The sequence below is a fragment of the Coenobita brevimanus genome, chromosome 78 (genome assembly GCF_032717465.1).
Source record: "Coenobita brevimanus isolate Jiangsu-jjx chromosome 78, ASM3271746v2, whole genome shotgun sequence".
In the NCBI taxonomy this organism is placed as follows: Eukaryota; Metazoa; Arthropoda; class Malacostraca; order Decapoda; family Coenobitidae; genus Coenobita; species Coenobita brevimanus.
The window spans coordinates 34,291,965-34,311,246 of record NC_137031.1 but is presented as its reverse complement, the minus strand read 5'-3'; the positions used below and the strand labels follow the sequence as shown (position 1 = coordinate 34,311,246).

The 19,282-nt window shown below is 42.1% G+C and overlaps 1 protein-coding gene across 1 annotated transcript in view; it reads right to left on the bottom strand.

Moving 5' to 3' along the window:
* Positions 1 to 13,937: 13,937 nt before the first annotated feature.
* LOC145408796 (uncharacterized) overlaps positions 13,938 to 19,282 on the bottom strand; it is an 81,771-nt gene continuing 76,426 nt past the window's right edge. The window contains exon 6 of the mRNA XM_080279444.1: positions 13,938 to 14,061. Coding sequence (XP_080135570.1) covers positions 13,938 to 14,061 — 124 coding nt within the window. The remainder of the gene's footprint in view (positions 14,062 to 19,282) is intronic.

Genomic DNA, 19,282 nt, shown 5'->3' with positions numbered 1-19,282 from the left:
TATGTACAGGTAGGGTGAGAAGTGCTTGTAAGTGTACTTGTTGTGTTGGAATGGCTTTGGATGTGTGTGTAGTCTGTGAACCAAGTGTAATCGGCCCGAGCAAGCCGATTGGGTGCAAGCATACTTTATAGTATGCGACATTGCTTCAACCACAGCACCCCTAGCGTCCGCCAATGCAGTACATGGCCCAAAGAACGCTCCCAAAGTTTTTTTTACCGCGGCGGGGGGCGAACCTTCGTTCTTCAGTGTACGAAAACGCACACTTTACCACTGAGGCTCATATATATATATATATATATATATATATATATATATATATATATATATATATATATATATATATATATATATATATATATATATATATATATATACACAAGCTGAATTGCGTCAGGGCATTCATAGTAAGTTGTGAATGAAAGTCATGACTTGCTAGGAACTGATCTCAACACAAATATCACTTATCCTCCAAGTTTTGTCTGATGATTATTTGACAGTCTCAGGTTGCTTTAAAACTCCCTGCTTCGTAAATAGCCCGGCGTTAAAATAGACAATATTTGAGCTGTTCCGACCATTAGAGGGTTAAAACGAGGCAAACATCACTCAAGGCTTATCTAAACTAATGCATATCTCTGATAATTCGATGTATCCCCCCATGTATGATTCACCCAACTTTATGAAGATACCTTAATTCCCTCATCGCACCATAACACAGCCTCTGAACACGAATGGCTGAGGTTTGGTTCAGTTTATCTTGCCCTCTGCATTATATGGGCGTGGAATGGGTCACTGTTTTATCACTCACTATATCAGGTTTACCAGAGAGTGAACATAATCATCTGGCGTCATCGAACTTAAAAGAGTCGATGAAGATTGCTGGTAACTGCTCTACTACGAGGGATCTTCCGAGACTGGAAAAAAAAAAAATTGAGTTGCAAGAATTCACTAATATATGGGACGTCTCTGCACTCAGCCATCAAGTAAATGACGTTTTTCTTGCATTTTATTCTTGCTACACTCAGACGGTTTTACTCAGCTTTGGGCAGACTCTTCGAAATGCAGAAATTAGGTACAGCTTTCACTGAGTCCGAGCTTTATTAACGCAAACCGCTTTGTGGTGGCTAGATCGAAAGTCTAACAGGTTCAACAGGTTCAAGTGCAGAAGATAAACACCGCACCATCAAGGGCGTAATACCGGTCTTCACTCAAGTCAGTGAGCGTAAAGCATCTTGCGTCCTAAAAACTTTTAAGGGAGTGGAAGATAGATGGACAGGGACGCTGCAAGAGGGGTAGGTGTAGGTGTAGGTGCAAGTCTAGGTGTAGATGTGTGTGTGGGGGGAGGGACTTTGAGTGGTGCACATAGCCCAGGTAACCCGATCCCTGAAGTCCATTTCCCACATCGAGTATCTCATTCAAGATTATCATGATGGTTTTACCAGGGATGTTCTTATGACATGCCAGTGGGTCTGACGAACGACCAATGAAGATAATCTTAACGAATTTATAGTCCTCGAACAAATTTCAGCCACAGCCGGGATCGAACCCACCGTCATACGACCCACAGTTCATTCCTCAGATCATCACCTGAATCAGACCCATGACCTCTGTGTTTGGTATCTCTAAATGAGTAAAGTCAAATTTTAAAACCGGGAGTGCGAGGAAAGGTTAGATATGACTACATTAACTCCTGCAGGTGAGAGTTCTTCCTCAGTGGATGAAGGGTTAGGGAGGGGTGTTGATGAGGTAGGATGTGTACAGCCGTCATGTCAGTTGCGGTGAGGATGATTTTAGTGATGAAGACGGTAGCAGAGGGATGGAGGAATGGAAGGAAGGATAGACGGGGGAAGGGAGAAAAAAAGGAATGGAAGGGGGAGGGAGGGACGCTGATGAGGTAGGATTTGCTGGCTATCATGAAGGCATTTTGGTTGAGCTGAGACGGATGATAATGATGGAGACGGTAACAGAGACGACAAAGCTGTTATGGTAGTAGTAAAAGTTGCCCTGATGATGATAATGATGTTGTTGATGATGATGATGATGTTAGTAGTAGTAGTAGTACAGGGTTAATATGAATGTTATGAAGGCAAGGTGATTTGATAGTGCTGATAATAGTGAAAGTCGATCTTATGGTAATGAAAAGTGATGTGGTGTGGTGATAACAATGGTCATCGTCATCACCATCATCATCATCCTTATCATCATCATCATCACCGCCATCCCAACAAAATCCACGTAAATATAAATAACTTTAAGAAGATCCAGTTACAAATAAAAGTAAACACAATAGCAGAACTACCATCAGAGTGCCCTGTCCTGAGAATATACGCCACGCTTATATTCATTTCTTAGCCAAGCTTCCTCAGCCCCATCCCACAGGCGAGGACTCCTCTTGTGACGTGGAAGGGTGAATGTACGTGTTTTTGAAGACTATTATAGGCGCTTTAGCACAGATGATGCAAAGTTAAAGAAACAGCCATCTTCCCAGTTCCGTCTGAAGAAAATTTACAACTGGCAAAATACTGTAAAATTCTACTAGTGCGCGTTTGGACAGATATTTGTGTCTCCGTGTGTACAGTCGATCAAAAAACTATTCGTGCACTTTTAACGCGAAATAATATGAGACCACGGATGATTCCTACTGGAAAGCACTTGATTTTTTCCTTCACATCGGTAAACCTGCGTTCCTAAGTATCCCCTACATGCTCGCCTGTGTTATTATTTGGCCAGTATTTTTTTTTATCATCAGCATATTCAGATGGTAACTGACTGATCTTCTCGGGATTTTCTGAGCCCACAAATATTCTCTTCGTTTGCTGTCCAGGTCTCACTACCATACAGCATTATGCTCCTAAGACGTGCCATATACAGAGATTCCTTAGCAGGGAGGGAGAGCCCTGTCAATGTCAGGTGAGGTAACAGCTCCCTAAACTTCCCCCAACCATACCAACCCCACCTCCAGTACATAACATGTCCCCCAAAACACAAAACTCCTCCTCACACTCAAGAGACTCTCCAGCAACATCAATCCTTTCAAGCCTGATAATCTAGACATTTTCTCCCCGACACACACCACACACGAAAAAAAAAAAAAAGTGAAGAAATGAAAGGAAGGAATGCAGATGATGAAAATGAACGAATACAAAAGGAGAGGGAAGGAATACAAAAATGGAAAGTAAGGAATACAAAAGAATGGACAGAGAGGACTCCAAAAGAGTTACGAAATTATGAAGTGAGAGGAATGAAAGGAATGCAACAGAACGGAAGGAAGGAACGCAAAACAGTGGAGTGAAAAATTTAAAAAAAGGAAACAATGCAACAAATTCTAACATAGGAAAGGAACAGAATGATGCAAACAGACGGAAAGGAAAGAAAATACCTAACAAAAGAAGAGAAGGAAAGAATACAAAACAACAGAAAATTAAGAATACAAGACCGCTGCGAAAGAACAAAACAACGTTACGAAAAATACAAAAGAGTGGTGGACTGCATATACGGAAGTGGAGTGTGGTAGTGGTGATGGAAGAATACAAAAAGGCAGAAACGAATGAATTCAAGAGTGCTAAATGAAAATACAAAAGAGTAGAAAAATGCAAAGTGTGGAGAGGAGCGAGGTGTTAAGCAGAGAATACAAGAATATACAGAAGGAATACAAGTGGGTAGCGGAATGAAATCCGTGGGGTTGAGTAAGATGGTGGGCTGAGAATTCAAAGGGTAAAGAAAGAATACGAGAAAGTAGAGGAATGCAAAGTGTGGAGTGGCGTGAGACGGTGCGAAGACAATACAAGGGGTTAACGAAAGAATACAAAAGGGTAGAAGAATGCAAAATGTGGGGTGGCAAGAGGTAGTGGGGAGAAAGGTATGTAGGTAGGGAGGGGGCACGGGATATATAGGACATCTCACTTTCATAGGTAACCCCTCCATCCTTCTTCCTACTTCACATATGGACACACCTGCTGGCTCTCTCTCTCTCTCTCTCTCTCTCTCTCTCTCTCTCATTTCTTTCGCGGAGTACTTTCTTCATGAACTGTACATTTCTCTTCAATTTCCAGTTTATAGAGACAATCAAACTCCCACAGTCCAAGAAATCTCCTGAGTGGAATGCAGTTGTCTCACACACACACACACACACACACACACACACACACACACACACACACACACACACATTTGGGTTGCAGAGGTTGATAAAGCTTAATGTTTCATATAAAAATATTGTTCCCTTTTGGCTTACTTGACTCCTTCCTTCCAGCAATTTCAAGTAAATTCACTCGTGTTTCTTAGTACATATATATTTTTTACTTTCCATCCTAACATCTCCCCACTGAGTTTCTTTGCAATTCTGTTATCATTTATTATTTTGTGTGTGTGTGTGTGTGTGTGTGTGTGTGTGTGTGTGTGTGTGTGTGTGTGTGTGTGTGTGTGTGTGTGTGTGTGTGTGTGTGTGTGTGATTTTCTCCACGATATCGCATCTCTACTATCCCTGCATTCTCTAGAAACACTATAAAAGAATATAAAGGTAGTACAGTACCACGAGCGTTGGTCCGTACTAGGCAACTCTTGTTTAATGGTGTGACAAGAATAGGTAAAGGGTAGAGAAGACGAAGGCTCTCCCCTTTACCAGAGCCTCCAGACGCAACTAGCAGGAAAATGAATGGAATTAATATTGTTTCATGCAAAAAAAAAAAAACTAAATATACCTAAATATTAAAACCAAGCACACAGACATGTCCACATATATGCACACAAACATGCTGACATATGCTCATGTACCTACACATATAAACACAGATCTAATATATATCATTCACTAGTTATGCTTGCTTGAGAGAAAGAGAGAGAGAGAGAAGTAAAAAGGCAATATATATATATATATATATATATATATATATATATATATATATATTGTATTATACATGTCTTATACCGTACCCATTCTAAGCAGTTTGATGTCACATGTTTATGCTGTTTTTCTGGCTTAATCGAACTACCGTGTATTACATCGCGGTGTGACTTAATTCAAACTGTACCCTATTTCCACTCCAGTTCCTTTATTTATCTTCACAAAAAAGAAATAATATAATGAAAAAAAGGGCTGTTTCAGTCCTGTCTACTTGTAAAACTTCAGTATTATTTTGTGTACCAAATCCTTTCATCCACTGTGCCCTACGCTGTTATTATGTGTAAATTTTCTTTTAGATTTTTTTCCTATAAATCTTATTTCAACGTATAATTTCAGTTATGCGTCTACATGATCTTATGAATCAATATCTGTTCTATGGTACAGACTTCAAACTTCACTGCATAATCTAAGCGTGGCCTAAGTAAATCAAGATAAAAGATGCAGCATCACTTAGATATTTCTATCAGTCACAAATCATGATATGAAATCTAGCACCCTACTTGCCTTGTTAAGCAAAATACCGCAGTGCACTATTATATAGGCTTTAGATGTCTCCTAATCTTAAACCGGTAGGCTATCTATTTAATTATAATCCCACCAAAAGGCTTGCTCAAATGCACTAAATACTCATATTTTTCAATAAGATGCGTGGCACCTATTCAAATTCTATGGATGAAGACAAAAAAGGGCTTCATAGAAACAAAATATCCGCGTCCTAAGAAAACTAATAAGCAGAACACGTTGTAATGTCTCTGGTGTGTGTGGCCTGCTCAGCGCGACCACTCATGTATGTGTTAGTAGTGGATATGCTCCGCCCTACACAACCATCATCAACCACAACACCAGCCTCTACCCATTTCTCACTTTCTTTCCTTATCGTATGCTGCTGTAAATACCGGTACAACATATTCGCTTAATATCCATTTATATTACCACTACCTCTGGAGCTATAATATAGGACTAGAGGCGAATTGGCAACTCTGCTTACCAGGTCAGGGGACTCCGGGAGGGAAAGGTATATAAATCCGTCTTGGCCTGACGACACCCCAGTTCCCTTGCATCCACCAAGACAGACGGGCGAGGAGTGTGTGACTGCAGGTGGGTCATTTACCTGAAACACAATCGGGAAGTTTATAACAGCAGAGAACAAGATACTATTTAAGCATTAGTTTTTAGTAATCACCGAGCAGGATTTTTGTTAGCCTAAATTGTTGGGATATGAAGTGCCTTGATGAGAGATAAAAAAATATATCAGTGAACAATCCAGAGTGATAAAGCATGAGAATTTGTAAAAGAATTCGATATAGAGGCATTTTTCTCTTAAGATACAGATGTTATGTATGAGCAAAACCTCCACTAATTCCAACAGAGACGAAAATAAAGAGCAACTGTAGATTCCAACACAAGTGGTTCGCAAGGGATATTATCTTCACTTACTCACCATGCAGTAGACACTTCAAGATGCCGATAGGGGTGTTTTCCTTGTATCGGCCCTCTCTCCATGTCTTTCCTTTCCTCTCTCTATTCCATTCACTCTTTTTATCGCCCTCCTTCCTTTCGTCTCCCTTATTTCTTATATCCATATTTCTATTTCCTCCCTCCATACTCCCTTCCTCCTTTCTTCACTCCCTTAGTTTCTCCTTTCTCTCAGTTCCACCCTGCTTCCATTTCTCTCCTCTCATCTTCAATTTTTCTTCTCTCTTCGAATTTCACCTTCTTTCTTTCTCTCCCAGTTTTTTCTTCTTTCACTGTTTTCTTCTCTTTCCTCCTCCCCTCTTTATTTGTTCTGTTCTGTGTACTATCATATCCCCTTTGCCTTCCTCCCCCTTTACCCTCCTTCTCTCTCTCTCTCTCTCTCTCTCCACATATTCTCACACCCACCACAATCTCTCAATCTTTTTCCTTCAAGCCCCTCTACCCAGCAGCGAGGCCAGCGAGATGAAGTACGTGTGGGTGAGCCTGGTGGTCGTGGGTTTGGTGGCAGCGGCTACGAAAGAGGGCGAGGACGAGGCCGACTCCCTACAGAGCATCCAGGGCAGGGACGGGGTGAGTGCGAGGCCAATGTTTAACCTCTAACCCACTAAATCTTATGTAGTTTTTTTCCCGCTACTTCCAGACGATTTTATGTGACTCCGGAAAGACCTACACAAGTGAAGGCTATTTCCAACCACTTGAGTTCTAAGTTTCACATAAAGCGGAAAGCATTAATCGTCTGGAAGCAGTAAGAATAAGTTGAAAATACGTCATCAGAGTGAAGTAGTCAAACCTTTGAGGACTCCTAACCAGTTTTATCCTAGATGACGACAGGCGATTCTACTCACTACAGGGAAATCTTCTGTAGTCTGGGGGATTTATTTCGTCTTACTCTGGACCATTCATAGCCTTATTTCGCCTTATTTTGGCCCATTTCCAGCCTTATTTCGCCCTATTTTGGTCTATTTTCAACCGTATTTCGCTTCTTTTTGTCATACTTCCCTCGTCATTCACTTCACCTTTTCGCTAATAGAAGTTGGGAGACTGTTTCAAACCCCTGCACTACCAGAGATCTTTCCAAAGTTGAGTAAAATGGGCAGGTTGAAGCAGAAATTACAGAAAAAAAAAAAAAAAAAGGTCACCGAACTACAGTGGCTAATGGAGGCTAGTTCTAACCCACTGACTGAGGAAGGTAATTTTCAAGGCTGACTGACATCATCACTACGAGGCTAGAATAAAAAAAATAAACTAGATTAAATAAATAAAGAAATGGCGTCATTGTACTGAAGGGGTTACAACATATTTCACATGCATTAACTGTATATCAGAAGAGCTGGGAAAAATCAAATCAAATTCAAACGATGCTGTTTCGTTAAATTAACTTACTAAACTCTGCTCATCTGGCTCGAATTTGTTTCAGTTCGAGATAAGTCTAGGTCCGGTGAAACGCAGCTACATCACGTGAAATATGGCTAACTCACCATGGCTATCGTCATTTTTTATTACACAGGGTGTATTACAGGACAGCTTAACAAGTCCTCATAAGATTTTAATATAGACGATGTACAGGCTGCGAACAACGTGTCTAAACTGTATACTAGCACTCTTCAACAGTTAGTGTTCTTTACAACTATATTTTTCTACCACTGTGACATTCTCAGTCTTGTGACGTAGTCTCTCTCTCTCTCTCTCTCTCTCTCTCTCTCTCTCTCTCTCTCTCTCTCTCTCTCGGACACGAAATGCTGCTACGTATTTCGATTCAGATCCTATTCCCCATTTTTTTCCTCCTAGAGGTTAAAAAAAAATAAATCATTATAATTTGTGGTTACTAAGGAAATAACATGCCTAGGATACACCGACGTGTCTGCTGTGCCTTGGGTGATGATTTTATTAACTGCTGAGAGAGAGAGAGAGAGAGAGAGATCCTCTAGCTGAATATTTATGACGTCATAGGAAGAGTCGTCAACATTCATCCTACTAGCCGACTTTACGACCCGCGTGAATCACATTAGCCCCCCTCGTGCCAGGCGCTCCTATCCACCTCGCAGCTCCTGACCCGCAACATGACGTCATCGACAGAATGGGGTCAGGTGAAGCCCGTGACGTCACATCCAGGTGGCTCCGTACGTAGGATGAGATGCTTACCCACGTCCGGCATCTTGGGAACAGGCGAATTAATCCCGTTCAGTTCCGGGCGAGGTACTGGAGAGGGTCGCCTTCGTGTGGTGGCATCGGTTTAAATGCAAGGATCTACAACCATCTAATAAGGACGTCCCTCAGCTCACTCCCTATCCCCCGAAAAGAGGGGAGCGCACTGCAAGAAAAAAAAGAAACTTCAGGCTGCAGTCCACCGAGTCCATTCTTCGACAACCAAGTGCCATCACATAAAAAACAGACAGAAGAACAAAAAAATGAGAATAAATATATCAGATACCGAAGAAACTAAACGTGTAAAGGATAATTCAGTCGACTTCCATTTCACCCTTTCAGCTCGAGGACGGCTTTGTCATTTTTATCCTTGTCGCAGTCAAGGGATTTTATGCGGTTCAGGAAACATCCGTAGGACAGGAATGGCTTGAATTAGTTTCTGTTAACTTCTCTGTTATTAATATTTCCAAGAAGCTGAAGAAAATCATCTGGCGTTTGCAAAATTAGATAAAGGATACATCATTTTACTGGAGAGGCTAACTCTCTCTCTCTCTCTCTCTCTCTCTCTCTCTCTCTCAATTCTTTTCTGAATTTAGAAGGAAAATAACAGAGAAGAATCCCCCCAGGACAGTCAGACAATAACATCTACTATTAATGTAAAACCAACAATAATGATAATAAAATCATCATCATCATAATCATAATAATAATGATAATAATCCTGCTTGATTATGGGCAAATACTAAGAAGTTTAAAAAGATAAACAAGTTACCGTCATCTGTACCGTCTCGTGTTCTGATATTTTATTCTCATTAGTTCAGTGACGCGATGGTACTGTGGGCTAAGGCATTCCAGCTGGATGTGATCCGTGAGGGTTCAGGTTCAAGGATAATTTGGGTTTACTGCTCACTTAATATCACCGTGGGGAGAATTTTGCCTTTAATGTCGGAATCACGTAGCCTAGCCTTGGACGAAGTTCTTGTATGTTTATCCGATCATCAATTAACAGCTTTTCTTTCTTCATATGCCTTACGGAAGTTATAATTGTTTCTATAGTGGGTCTATGTGCTCTTGACTGAACTGGGCCACCTCCTCAACTCGAATATTTGCACGCAATTCGTTAAGCTTCAGTTAAGCATCAAATCAATCATATCTGACAACAAGCGACACTGAACTGAGCTGACGAGAGTTTAGCGACCTTCGTCAGGCCATATAAAAATGGCTGTATTTGTGCCGCCCGCTTCTCAATCCACAGCCAAACACTTCACCACAACTTCGCAGTTCTAAGAATTCACAAAGTACGCACATACGATCCGTCCATTACAGCAAAACACGCAATGCTGTCAGCAAATATCATAACTCACCTTCCTACGCAACAAATTCCAGCGTCACAATGTAAACAAAGAACCGCCTTCCCACACGTACGATTAACGCTGCTCTTATTATTGGGGTTTTTAATTCTTCGACTTCCCCCGCCCCCCTTCCCCAGTTATGACCGTCTTGGTATTATCGTCTTACCTTACAGATTCTCTATAGGTGACACAGCGGGCAATAAAGGTTGATTAGCAATGCGTAAGATAACTTAAATCAGGGATGACTTTTTCATGTTATGTATTCTTACCTTTGCCACCTAGGACAGTCTGATCCTTCCCCAAAACTGATAATATAGATCTGGGTACTGGGTTTAAAGCGACAGATGCGTTTCTTACCCTTAGTAAATATTCGGATGCTTTCGTTGTTAATTTACGGTCGTATATTTTTGTAATTGTCCTTTATCGGCAAAATACAGCACAAGTATTTAGGGATAAGCCCCGACACTTGCTCCTCTTCCCAAAATTCACTTCGCATCATACAGTCCTGTCTTTTTCTCCTCCATTCTTCAAACTCTGTGGCTTGCCCGAGGACGTGTGTGTGTGTGTGTGTGTGTGTGTGCTCGCTTTCTTCGTGAGCTAACGCACACATCTTCGAGCACCAGGTTGGCTAATGTGTCGGTCTCAATTGGCACAGGAGGCGCGTAGCGTTTCTTCCTTAATGTTATGCTGCTTATGTCATCTGTTTTGTATAGTAATTTCTCTCTCTCTCTCTCTCTCTCTCTCTCTCTCTCTCTTAGAGGAGCAGGTGGTGCATTGGTAGCATATCTAAATCGCAACTGGAGAATTTCGAGTTTAAATCTTGGACCTTCTAAACTGTTGGGCAATGCTTCCTCCTTGCTCTTGTTCACCTAACAGTACAACTGGGGCCCTGGATGTAAATCGAATGTTGTGTGTTTATTGCAGAGGAAGACTGAGACTTAGTAAAAGTTCCTCATCTACTTAAATGACCCTCGTGTGCTTTAAAAAGCATTAGTCCAAAGTCTCTTTCTTGCCTTCAGTTCCCTGTTGTAATTATGATCTTTACTTGTGGCCTAGTGCGCTAAGGCGCTCCGACTAGATGTGGCCAATACAGGTTCAAATCCGAGGAATGGTTAGGGTTTATTGCTCACATAATGCCACTCAGGGGAAAGGCGACCTGTCACCCTCACCTTAAATGTTAGCTAGATAGATTTGCTACAAAGACACGGAAAACAGCAGATCCGGAGCACACCATCCATGATGATGATTTGCAACCTAAATATCAGTTGCTTCTCACAGCTAAGATCTGCCTTTGCAGGACAAACAAGAGGCGTGACAGGTAGCTGCATTCTAATTTCCTTGTCCTTCGGGGAAAACTGATCACATTTATAACAGGTACTGACTGTAACTGCGAACCTAAATCGCGGCCTCTATCGTATCGCACACTTTAATGCATACTGGTGGATATTCTTTCTACGTTTCGCCCATGGTCAAACATTTTAGCCTCGGTACTTCAGTAGTACAGCTCTGGTCGAAAGAGGCTTTAACGTTTTGAGCACTTGAATGTCGTCTTTCCTCGCATTCTGGTCATCCCTGACGATTTCATTCAACTTCGGTAAACATTTTAAACTGGAAGGGATAGATATAACTTTGATAAACCCCTCCAGTAAGAGGTGACTTTTTGGATTAAACAATAAAGTAGACGTCACCCGGATTCAAAGGGTTAAGTTAACGCGCCACGGTTCCTGTCCAAGAGATGGCCGGGGGTGTTTCCATCTGTGAAACACTGCCAGGCACATAGGATAGTCTCCCACAAATCGAAGGATCTGGGATATTGTAGTTTAGCCTCGGGTCATCCCACGCTCCTGATCCTATATGGCAACCAAAGGGGTATTGAACGATGGCTGTTATCGTTTTTACCAGACGATTACATTCATACTAGGTGTGTCCCATTGAAATCGTTAGGTGTTGTGTATGGGTTTATAAAGTGAATGAAGAGTGTAAAATGTAAGTGTATGATATGTTGCAGCGTACCACCAACATCGCCGTGCCCGGCATCCCCAATCTGTTGGACCCTAACGCGAAGCCTGAGGTGGCACAGCAGCTGACCAACGCCGCCAATAACCTCCTCGTGGATCCAGGCAACCAGGTAACCCTTTTACCTTAAGTTTTGCGTGATTATATATATACTGTATATATACGGGTGTAAATGCTTTTATATATATTTCTCTTCACTCATACGGCTACCAAAACACCTAGGCTTATGTAGTGTAAAAGACTGCTTTACTTTAGTCTTCAGCTGCACAGCTACCAAACATTTCACAAATTAGCATGAACGCGAAGAAATACGAATGTAACATTATCCATAAAAATAACTAGCTGTTAAGGAGGTTTATTCATCCTGTAAATTGGTTTTAATCCTTACTATGTACAACCACGGGGGGTTGTATTCACAGCTTACATTGTGCTTAAGAAAATTTGTTTATACTTTCAACACGTATGTCTAAAAAACCAATAATTGAATACTGAAGCAAAAAAAAAAAAAAAAAGGGCAGAACTATATTATTCCCGATACTATTTAACTCCTCAATTCGGTGACGTAGTTTTTCATTTTAGTTTGCAATCTCCTTATGGTTTTATGGAGCGAGAATTTCCCCTCTGGCGGGGTTAGATAATTCCTTAACAGCTGGAGGTCCTCCCAAGGATGAATAAAATCGTGTGTTGGTAGCAAGAATAAAATACGAAAATACGTCATCGGACTGGAAGGGAAGAAGTATTAAGGATTCATGTTTATCGTATTTATCGTAGAGTCAGCAGTAGCAGTCGCAACCCCAGCCTTATCTGAATGTAAACCCGGAGGACTGCAGACTGAATTTGCCCTTTTCCTGCAGTCCACCATCCTCCTTTCGTGTGACAAGGAGGGAATTGGGGAACATTTGTATAACCAAACAAGGAAGCTGCCCTGCCATATCGATGCCACCGCAAGGTGTCTCACTCAAGCACCTAAGTCGATCTAGCTATCTATATCCAGACGTTGTATTCACGGAAGAGTGGGCCACACACAATTTGCCATCATCTTGCTCTGTCCTTTTCCATTTGGCTGCTCTCCTTCCAACTCACAACCCCCTTCCTCCTAAAGCTGTCTACACCACGAAACACGAAAATGTCATCGAACTGGAAGAGATTAGCAACCAAGGAGACTCGTTTATCGTAGAAATTTACCAATATGTCCTTTGATCATGTTCTCAGCTCCTCCTCAAGATCGGCAACCTCCTGGCGGCCATAGGGGGTCTTGACCTTGGACTTGATAATAATGCCCTCAACCTGGCTGGCCTGGCGCCTGGTCTGGGAGTGGCAGGAGCCGCAGGAGCCGCCGCGCTGGGTGGCACCGTGGCCGCAATCTCAGCCATCAAAACAGCAGGGCTGCGTCTGGGGGTCAAGGGCCTCGAGATAGCCAACTTGATCTTGGCTCTAATTGGCATTGTACTCCTCGCCAGTGAGTAAAGCAAAGACACACACAAGCAAACTCACACACACACACACACACACACACACACATATATATATATATATATATATATATATATATATATATATATATATATATATATATATACAGTATATATATATGTATGTGTGTGTGTGTGTGTGTGTGTGTGTGTGTGTGTGTGTGTGTAAATATATATGGACACTTTATCTCACGAACCATCAAGTAAAAAACATGTATCTAGTTACTTTCATGTGAACAATGGTACGTAAAAATCCAACATATTCACATTTATTAAAACCCAACCTAACCTGACCTAACCTAAACTCCCCTTTCTTCAGTATACCTGGCGAAGTCTGGCGGTGACCTGAAGGGGCTGATGGGCGGCGAAGAAGCATCTGGGTACGGGTCTGGCAGCGGCAGTGGCAGTGCCCATAGGTACTATACCTATGACGACGGCCACGATTCGTACAGCAGCTATGCCCGCTCTGCACGCTCCCTCTGGTACTCCCCCGCAGTGCAGCAAATCACAGACCTTCTAGCCGACGCCATCGCCAAGTACGGAGAGTAAGAGGCTGCCCTCACGGCTGCTACATCTTTAGGCCGTATTATTAGAAACTGAGAGTGCCAAGGTGTGAACAAAGCTCCGCATTTTGATGATGATTCCTGAGCTGTGATGATCCTTGAACATGTCGAATGCTTCTGCATCTTCGCTGGCTACACTTTAGTGTGGGATGCATGCTAGCCACATCTAACAGTTATAGGTGTTTCATAAATCACCGTCAGAAATTAAAGGCTTTCTAACACCCTGGTGCGCTCAGTTTCAATAGAACGGTTGACAGGCCGCAAGCTGGAAGAAGAAGAAGACTAGTTGGAGAATGTCATCATCATGTCATGCCATGAAACACGCAGCCAAGTAGTGTATGACCCATCCTACACTCTTTGATGTTTGCGTTATGATAGCAAGATTTCCGTCGTGCTACGTTCTTAAATTATTATATTTATGTTCTATCACTTCAGCCCATTTTATGCAGTACAGTATGTAGTGCATATATCCAGTAGAAGGCCGGTCCTTCTAATGGGTAATCATAACACAGTCCATTATTTATTGTATTTTTCCGACTGGTGAACACATGACCTTTTGCGGTAAGTTCTTGCTATATGTGCTCATTTTAACTCTCTTTCTTGGTATAAAGTCCTAGTTACATACATGAAAGTGTCTATCAAACCATAAATGAAACAGAAACCTAGATCTGTAGAGCGACGGTTAAGTGTCGCAGGCTGGGGAAATGTTTGTTGGGTGATTACTGTGTCAGTCAACTCTTCCTCCCCATAAACCCTATTTCTCGGGTCCTCGAAATTTACAGCATAATGTTGTAGCTGTGAAAAAAAGTTGATATTTTAGGCATATAATGAGACCTTACCGTAGAGTACAGTAGTGGGAGCTGGACGCCACCTGCCTCACTACACAGCGCCACTGCTCCACAGACCGACGGTAGTTCCTCTGGCAGGAACCGCGACTGTCATTTGACCTCATGACCCTGTTACCCAGGAAGTCACTGGACCAATGCTCTCTCTGTGACCTCCAGGCTCAGTGACCTCTAAATGACCTGACATGACCTCGACTGTACCTGATAACTTGGCGTGGGAGACATCATCCCCCCTTCCTCTGAATTCAGCGTTTCCATGTGTACATATTTCCGTCTCCCTCGTCGACTTGGGGCAATATTCTCGTGCGATTTTGGCCCGTGTTCTCGTCAACTCAGAAGGCTTCTTAGCACCTTTTTCTGTGCTATTTATTGTACATATTATACTTTACCCATTCCGAATTCTATGGACGCACTATTTTTTTTTTTTCTCAGACAACCACACGACAATTTTCCTCACCTATGGGGAACATACTGTAATAGTCAGAGGGTTTGGAACTATCTCGATTGACCTTTGGATTGCTAGAAATTCCTCCAGGTGAATAAAATGCTCTTGATTTAATTCGTCCATGGCAGCTAAAGGGTTAACATTCTCGTGCGTTATTTATTCCTCTTTTATGTAAGCAGAAAAGATCATTAATAAAACACAGGAGAATATCAACGTGTCATATACAGAAATAAAGTAATGAGGAAGAAGTGCTAAAAAGCCTCCTCAGCCCAAGAACCGGACTCTGGTGGGCGGAGTGGGCCTGAAGCCGCCCTACCACCACGCCCACCCCGCCCGCCTCTCCCCGCACTCCGCCCTTGACTCAACGCTGACTCAACGGAACTCACTGACTGCTGCGACGTGCACGTTTGGTGTGATTGTTGCTGTTGTTGTTGTCTCTTGTTATTATGCTATTTTTATATGTAACATTTTTAACATGTTAATAAAACTTACCTTGAAATCCTGAGTGTTTCTTCTGATTCAGTTATGCAGGTACGAAATTATGGGCGTCTCTAGCGTTTTGCAGGAGTGTATGGGGCTCCTGGGTAGGCTATTCAGTTAAGACAATTAATGTGCGGAGACTAATCGCTATTCTCTGAGTGGCAATATGAGCAATAAACCCCAACCATCCCCCAGGATGCCTGGTAATCTAGTGGGTTGTGGTGCTTCAACCGGGTATGGTACATAAAATGTATATATATATATCACTGGATTGAACGGAGTCAACTGTCCACTAAGCTGACCAGTTTTGTACTATTCAGCTAATTTTCAGGCGGTTTTATCAAGACATGGAAAAAACTTCCAGTAAAGAAGGGTTGATCTAATTCCAAAGACTTATTTCTTCATTATATTCCGATAGTCTCATTCAGCTTTGGAGAAACTTTTCGATTAAGAGAGGTTAGATAATTCCTTACCTCTAGTGGCAGAGATCTTTCCCAGCAATATATATCTCTGGTGGACGCAAGAATTCAATAAAAACTAATCATCGACCGCAAGGGGTTTAACACAAGTCACATTCAGCCAGGTACAAACACACTCAAGCAAAAACCAAACATTCACAGACATTACCAAACACACTCAAGCAAAAAAACAAGCATTCATAAAGAAACCATCAAACACACTCTGTCAAAAACCAAACATCCAAAACACCATTGAGCCAAATCAAGGGAAAAAAAAAATATCCACAACTAACTTCAAACAAGAAAAAAAAAAAAAAGACATTTTCAGGTACCACCAAGCACACTCAAACGCCACGATCACGTAACAACACGCACATACACACACACAAATACACATACATTCACACAAATATACATGCACACATACACAAGGAACCAAAGACGCACATACACGAGAAAAAAACAAGACAGTCCAAATACACAGTCAACGTAGTCATGAACATACACGTACAGGCACTATCCAACAATAAAACACACACACACACACACACACACACACACACACACACACACACACACACACACACACACACACAGCTGAACAATGGAATTAGGAGGCGGGAAGAAGATGGATTTCACTGATAATGAGGGATTTATAGAAACAAAGGTCCTGTCATGAGGATAAGAGGTGATGACAATAGACGGGCGTAGGGGATGAGAGGGAGTCAGTCTGGAGAAGAATAGGGAGGGAAGAGCGCTAAGAAGGAGGATAAGGATGAGGATGAAAAGAAGGAAGATTTGGCGAGGATGGGGCCTGGACAGAAGAGGGTGTCTGTAGGGAGGAGGCGGAGGAAGAGGAGAGGAAATGGGAGTGGGGGAGGAGGTGGAGTTGGGAGGTGAGGGAGTTGCAAAGAAGGATGAATTAGGGAGGAGGGGGTTTGGGGAGGATCACTTGTCATTCGTCATCTCTGCTCATCCCTTCAGTCATGCACCTGCCATTCATCATCAATTACTTTCTCCGTTCATTTTCTTTCCCCTCGCTCGCTCATTCATTCATCCGCCATTCACGCCCATTCATTCACCATCTGTAGCGTACGCACCCATTCATGAACCACGTAAACATAAAGCAAGTGGTCGGGGAGTCGGGTGAAATTACAAGCGCGGTTGCTTACTCCGTCCATGTAGTGGGTTTGAGAGAGAGAGAGAGAGAGAGAGAGAGAGAGAGAGAGAGAGAGAGAGAGAGAGAGAGCAAGTTTGGTGTACTTCTTTGTCGATCTATAAACATTAATTGATGCAGGGTGTGTGTGTGTGTGTGTGTGTGTGTGTGTGTGTGTGTGTGTGTGTGTGTGTGTGTGTGTGTGTATGTCTGTGTGTATAATCATGTTTCCCCTGATGACTGGCACATTTTGTAAGCAGATATTGTCACTGAACACGTAATACTTCCGTAAACTTAATGCCTTGCTGGTTTCCCTTCAGGCTTTGTAAGTGTGTAGGGTGAAGGGGAGGAAAGGGGAAAGTGAGGCAGAGGAAGGGACGGACGGAGGGAAGGAGGAAAAGACGGGGGGAAGAGGGGAGAAGGAGGAGGAAAGGATAGGAAGGAGGGAAAGACAGAGAGGAAGGGATGAAAGAAGGAAGGAAATGAGGGAGAGAGAGGCAGAGAACAATGAGAAGAGATGGCAAGGAGTGAAGGAGGGAGGGAAGTTGAGAGAAGATGAAGAGAAGATAGACAGGTGGGAAAAAGGAGAGAAGTGGGGGAGGGAAAGATAGAGAGAAAAGTGACGAGAAGAAAGATAGGAAGAAAGGGAGAGATAAAGAGGAAGGAGGAGAGAGGGGAGAAAGGGAAAGGTAGAGAGGGAAATGAGGGAATTTAGGGAGGAAGGGAGGGAAAGAAAGGAAGGTAGGTGTAGAAAATATATTGAAAGAGGGAGGGAGGGAGGGAATGACAGAGCGAGGTGCACATAATATAGAAAGGGAAGAGAGAGAAAGGTGGAGAGAAAGACAGACTGGAAGGAAGGAGATGGACAGGAAAAAAAGAACGAATATAAATTGAGAGAAAGGTCATGGAAGGGTTGTCTTGGCGTATGAAAAGATGGGTGAGAAGTAAGATGAACATGACAATGGAGAGGAGGAGGAGGAAGAGGAAGAGGAGGAGAAGGAGGAAGAGGAGGAGGAGGAGGAGGAGGAGGAAGGGAGAATGGATAACAGAAACAAGAAAACAGAGGAAAAATAAAGTGCAAGGAAGCTGGAACTAAATATGTGTAGGGATGGGGTTGTGAAAATGGTGATAGAGGTGGTGTGTTGTCAAAAAGAAAGAGGACGATTCAAGGCACCGGCAAAAAGAAGAAAGTATGATGATTCGAAATTCAGTACACCAGACCTTCCAGATATTCAATAGATTCATCGATACGCCATATAAATTCCCCTGCTAATGCCATCACACTCGTCTTGTATGGGACTGACAAAAAATGGTCAAACTTTTACTCCAGTCAACAACAAGGCAAGACGTGATCCAGGGACTTTAACAGGCTACTTTACTGGAGAGAGAGAGAGAGAGGACTATCAGCAGCGTCCTTGTGGTCTCATTACATGACGGTCAGATACAAGGACACTTCATGACCAGGAATGCTAACTGTCTCATTCTCTTTCACTCTCTGTCTACATCACTCTCGTTTACTCTCTCTCTCCCTCTCTCTCTCTCACACACACAAACACACACACACACACACTCACATACACACACACACACACACACACACACACACACACACACACACACACACACACACACACACACACACACACACACACACACACACACACACACACACAGGAAACAGTTTATATAATGATGATTATAATAATAACAGCAACAATAATAATAATAATAATAATAATAATAATAATAATAATGATAATAATAATAACAGTTATAACAGGACCATACTCCACTTCGTTACAACCTGTAAACCTACCGGTTAAAGTAGAGGAGATAATAAAGGATTTAAAGTTTTAAAAATAGGTATATATATATATATATATATATATATATATATATATATATATATATATATATATATATATATATATATATATATATATATATATTCATTTACTTGTTTATTTATATCGG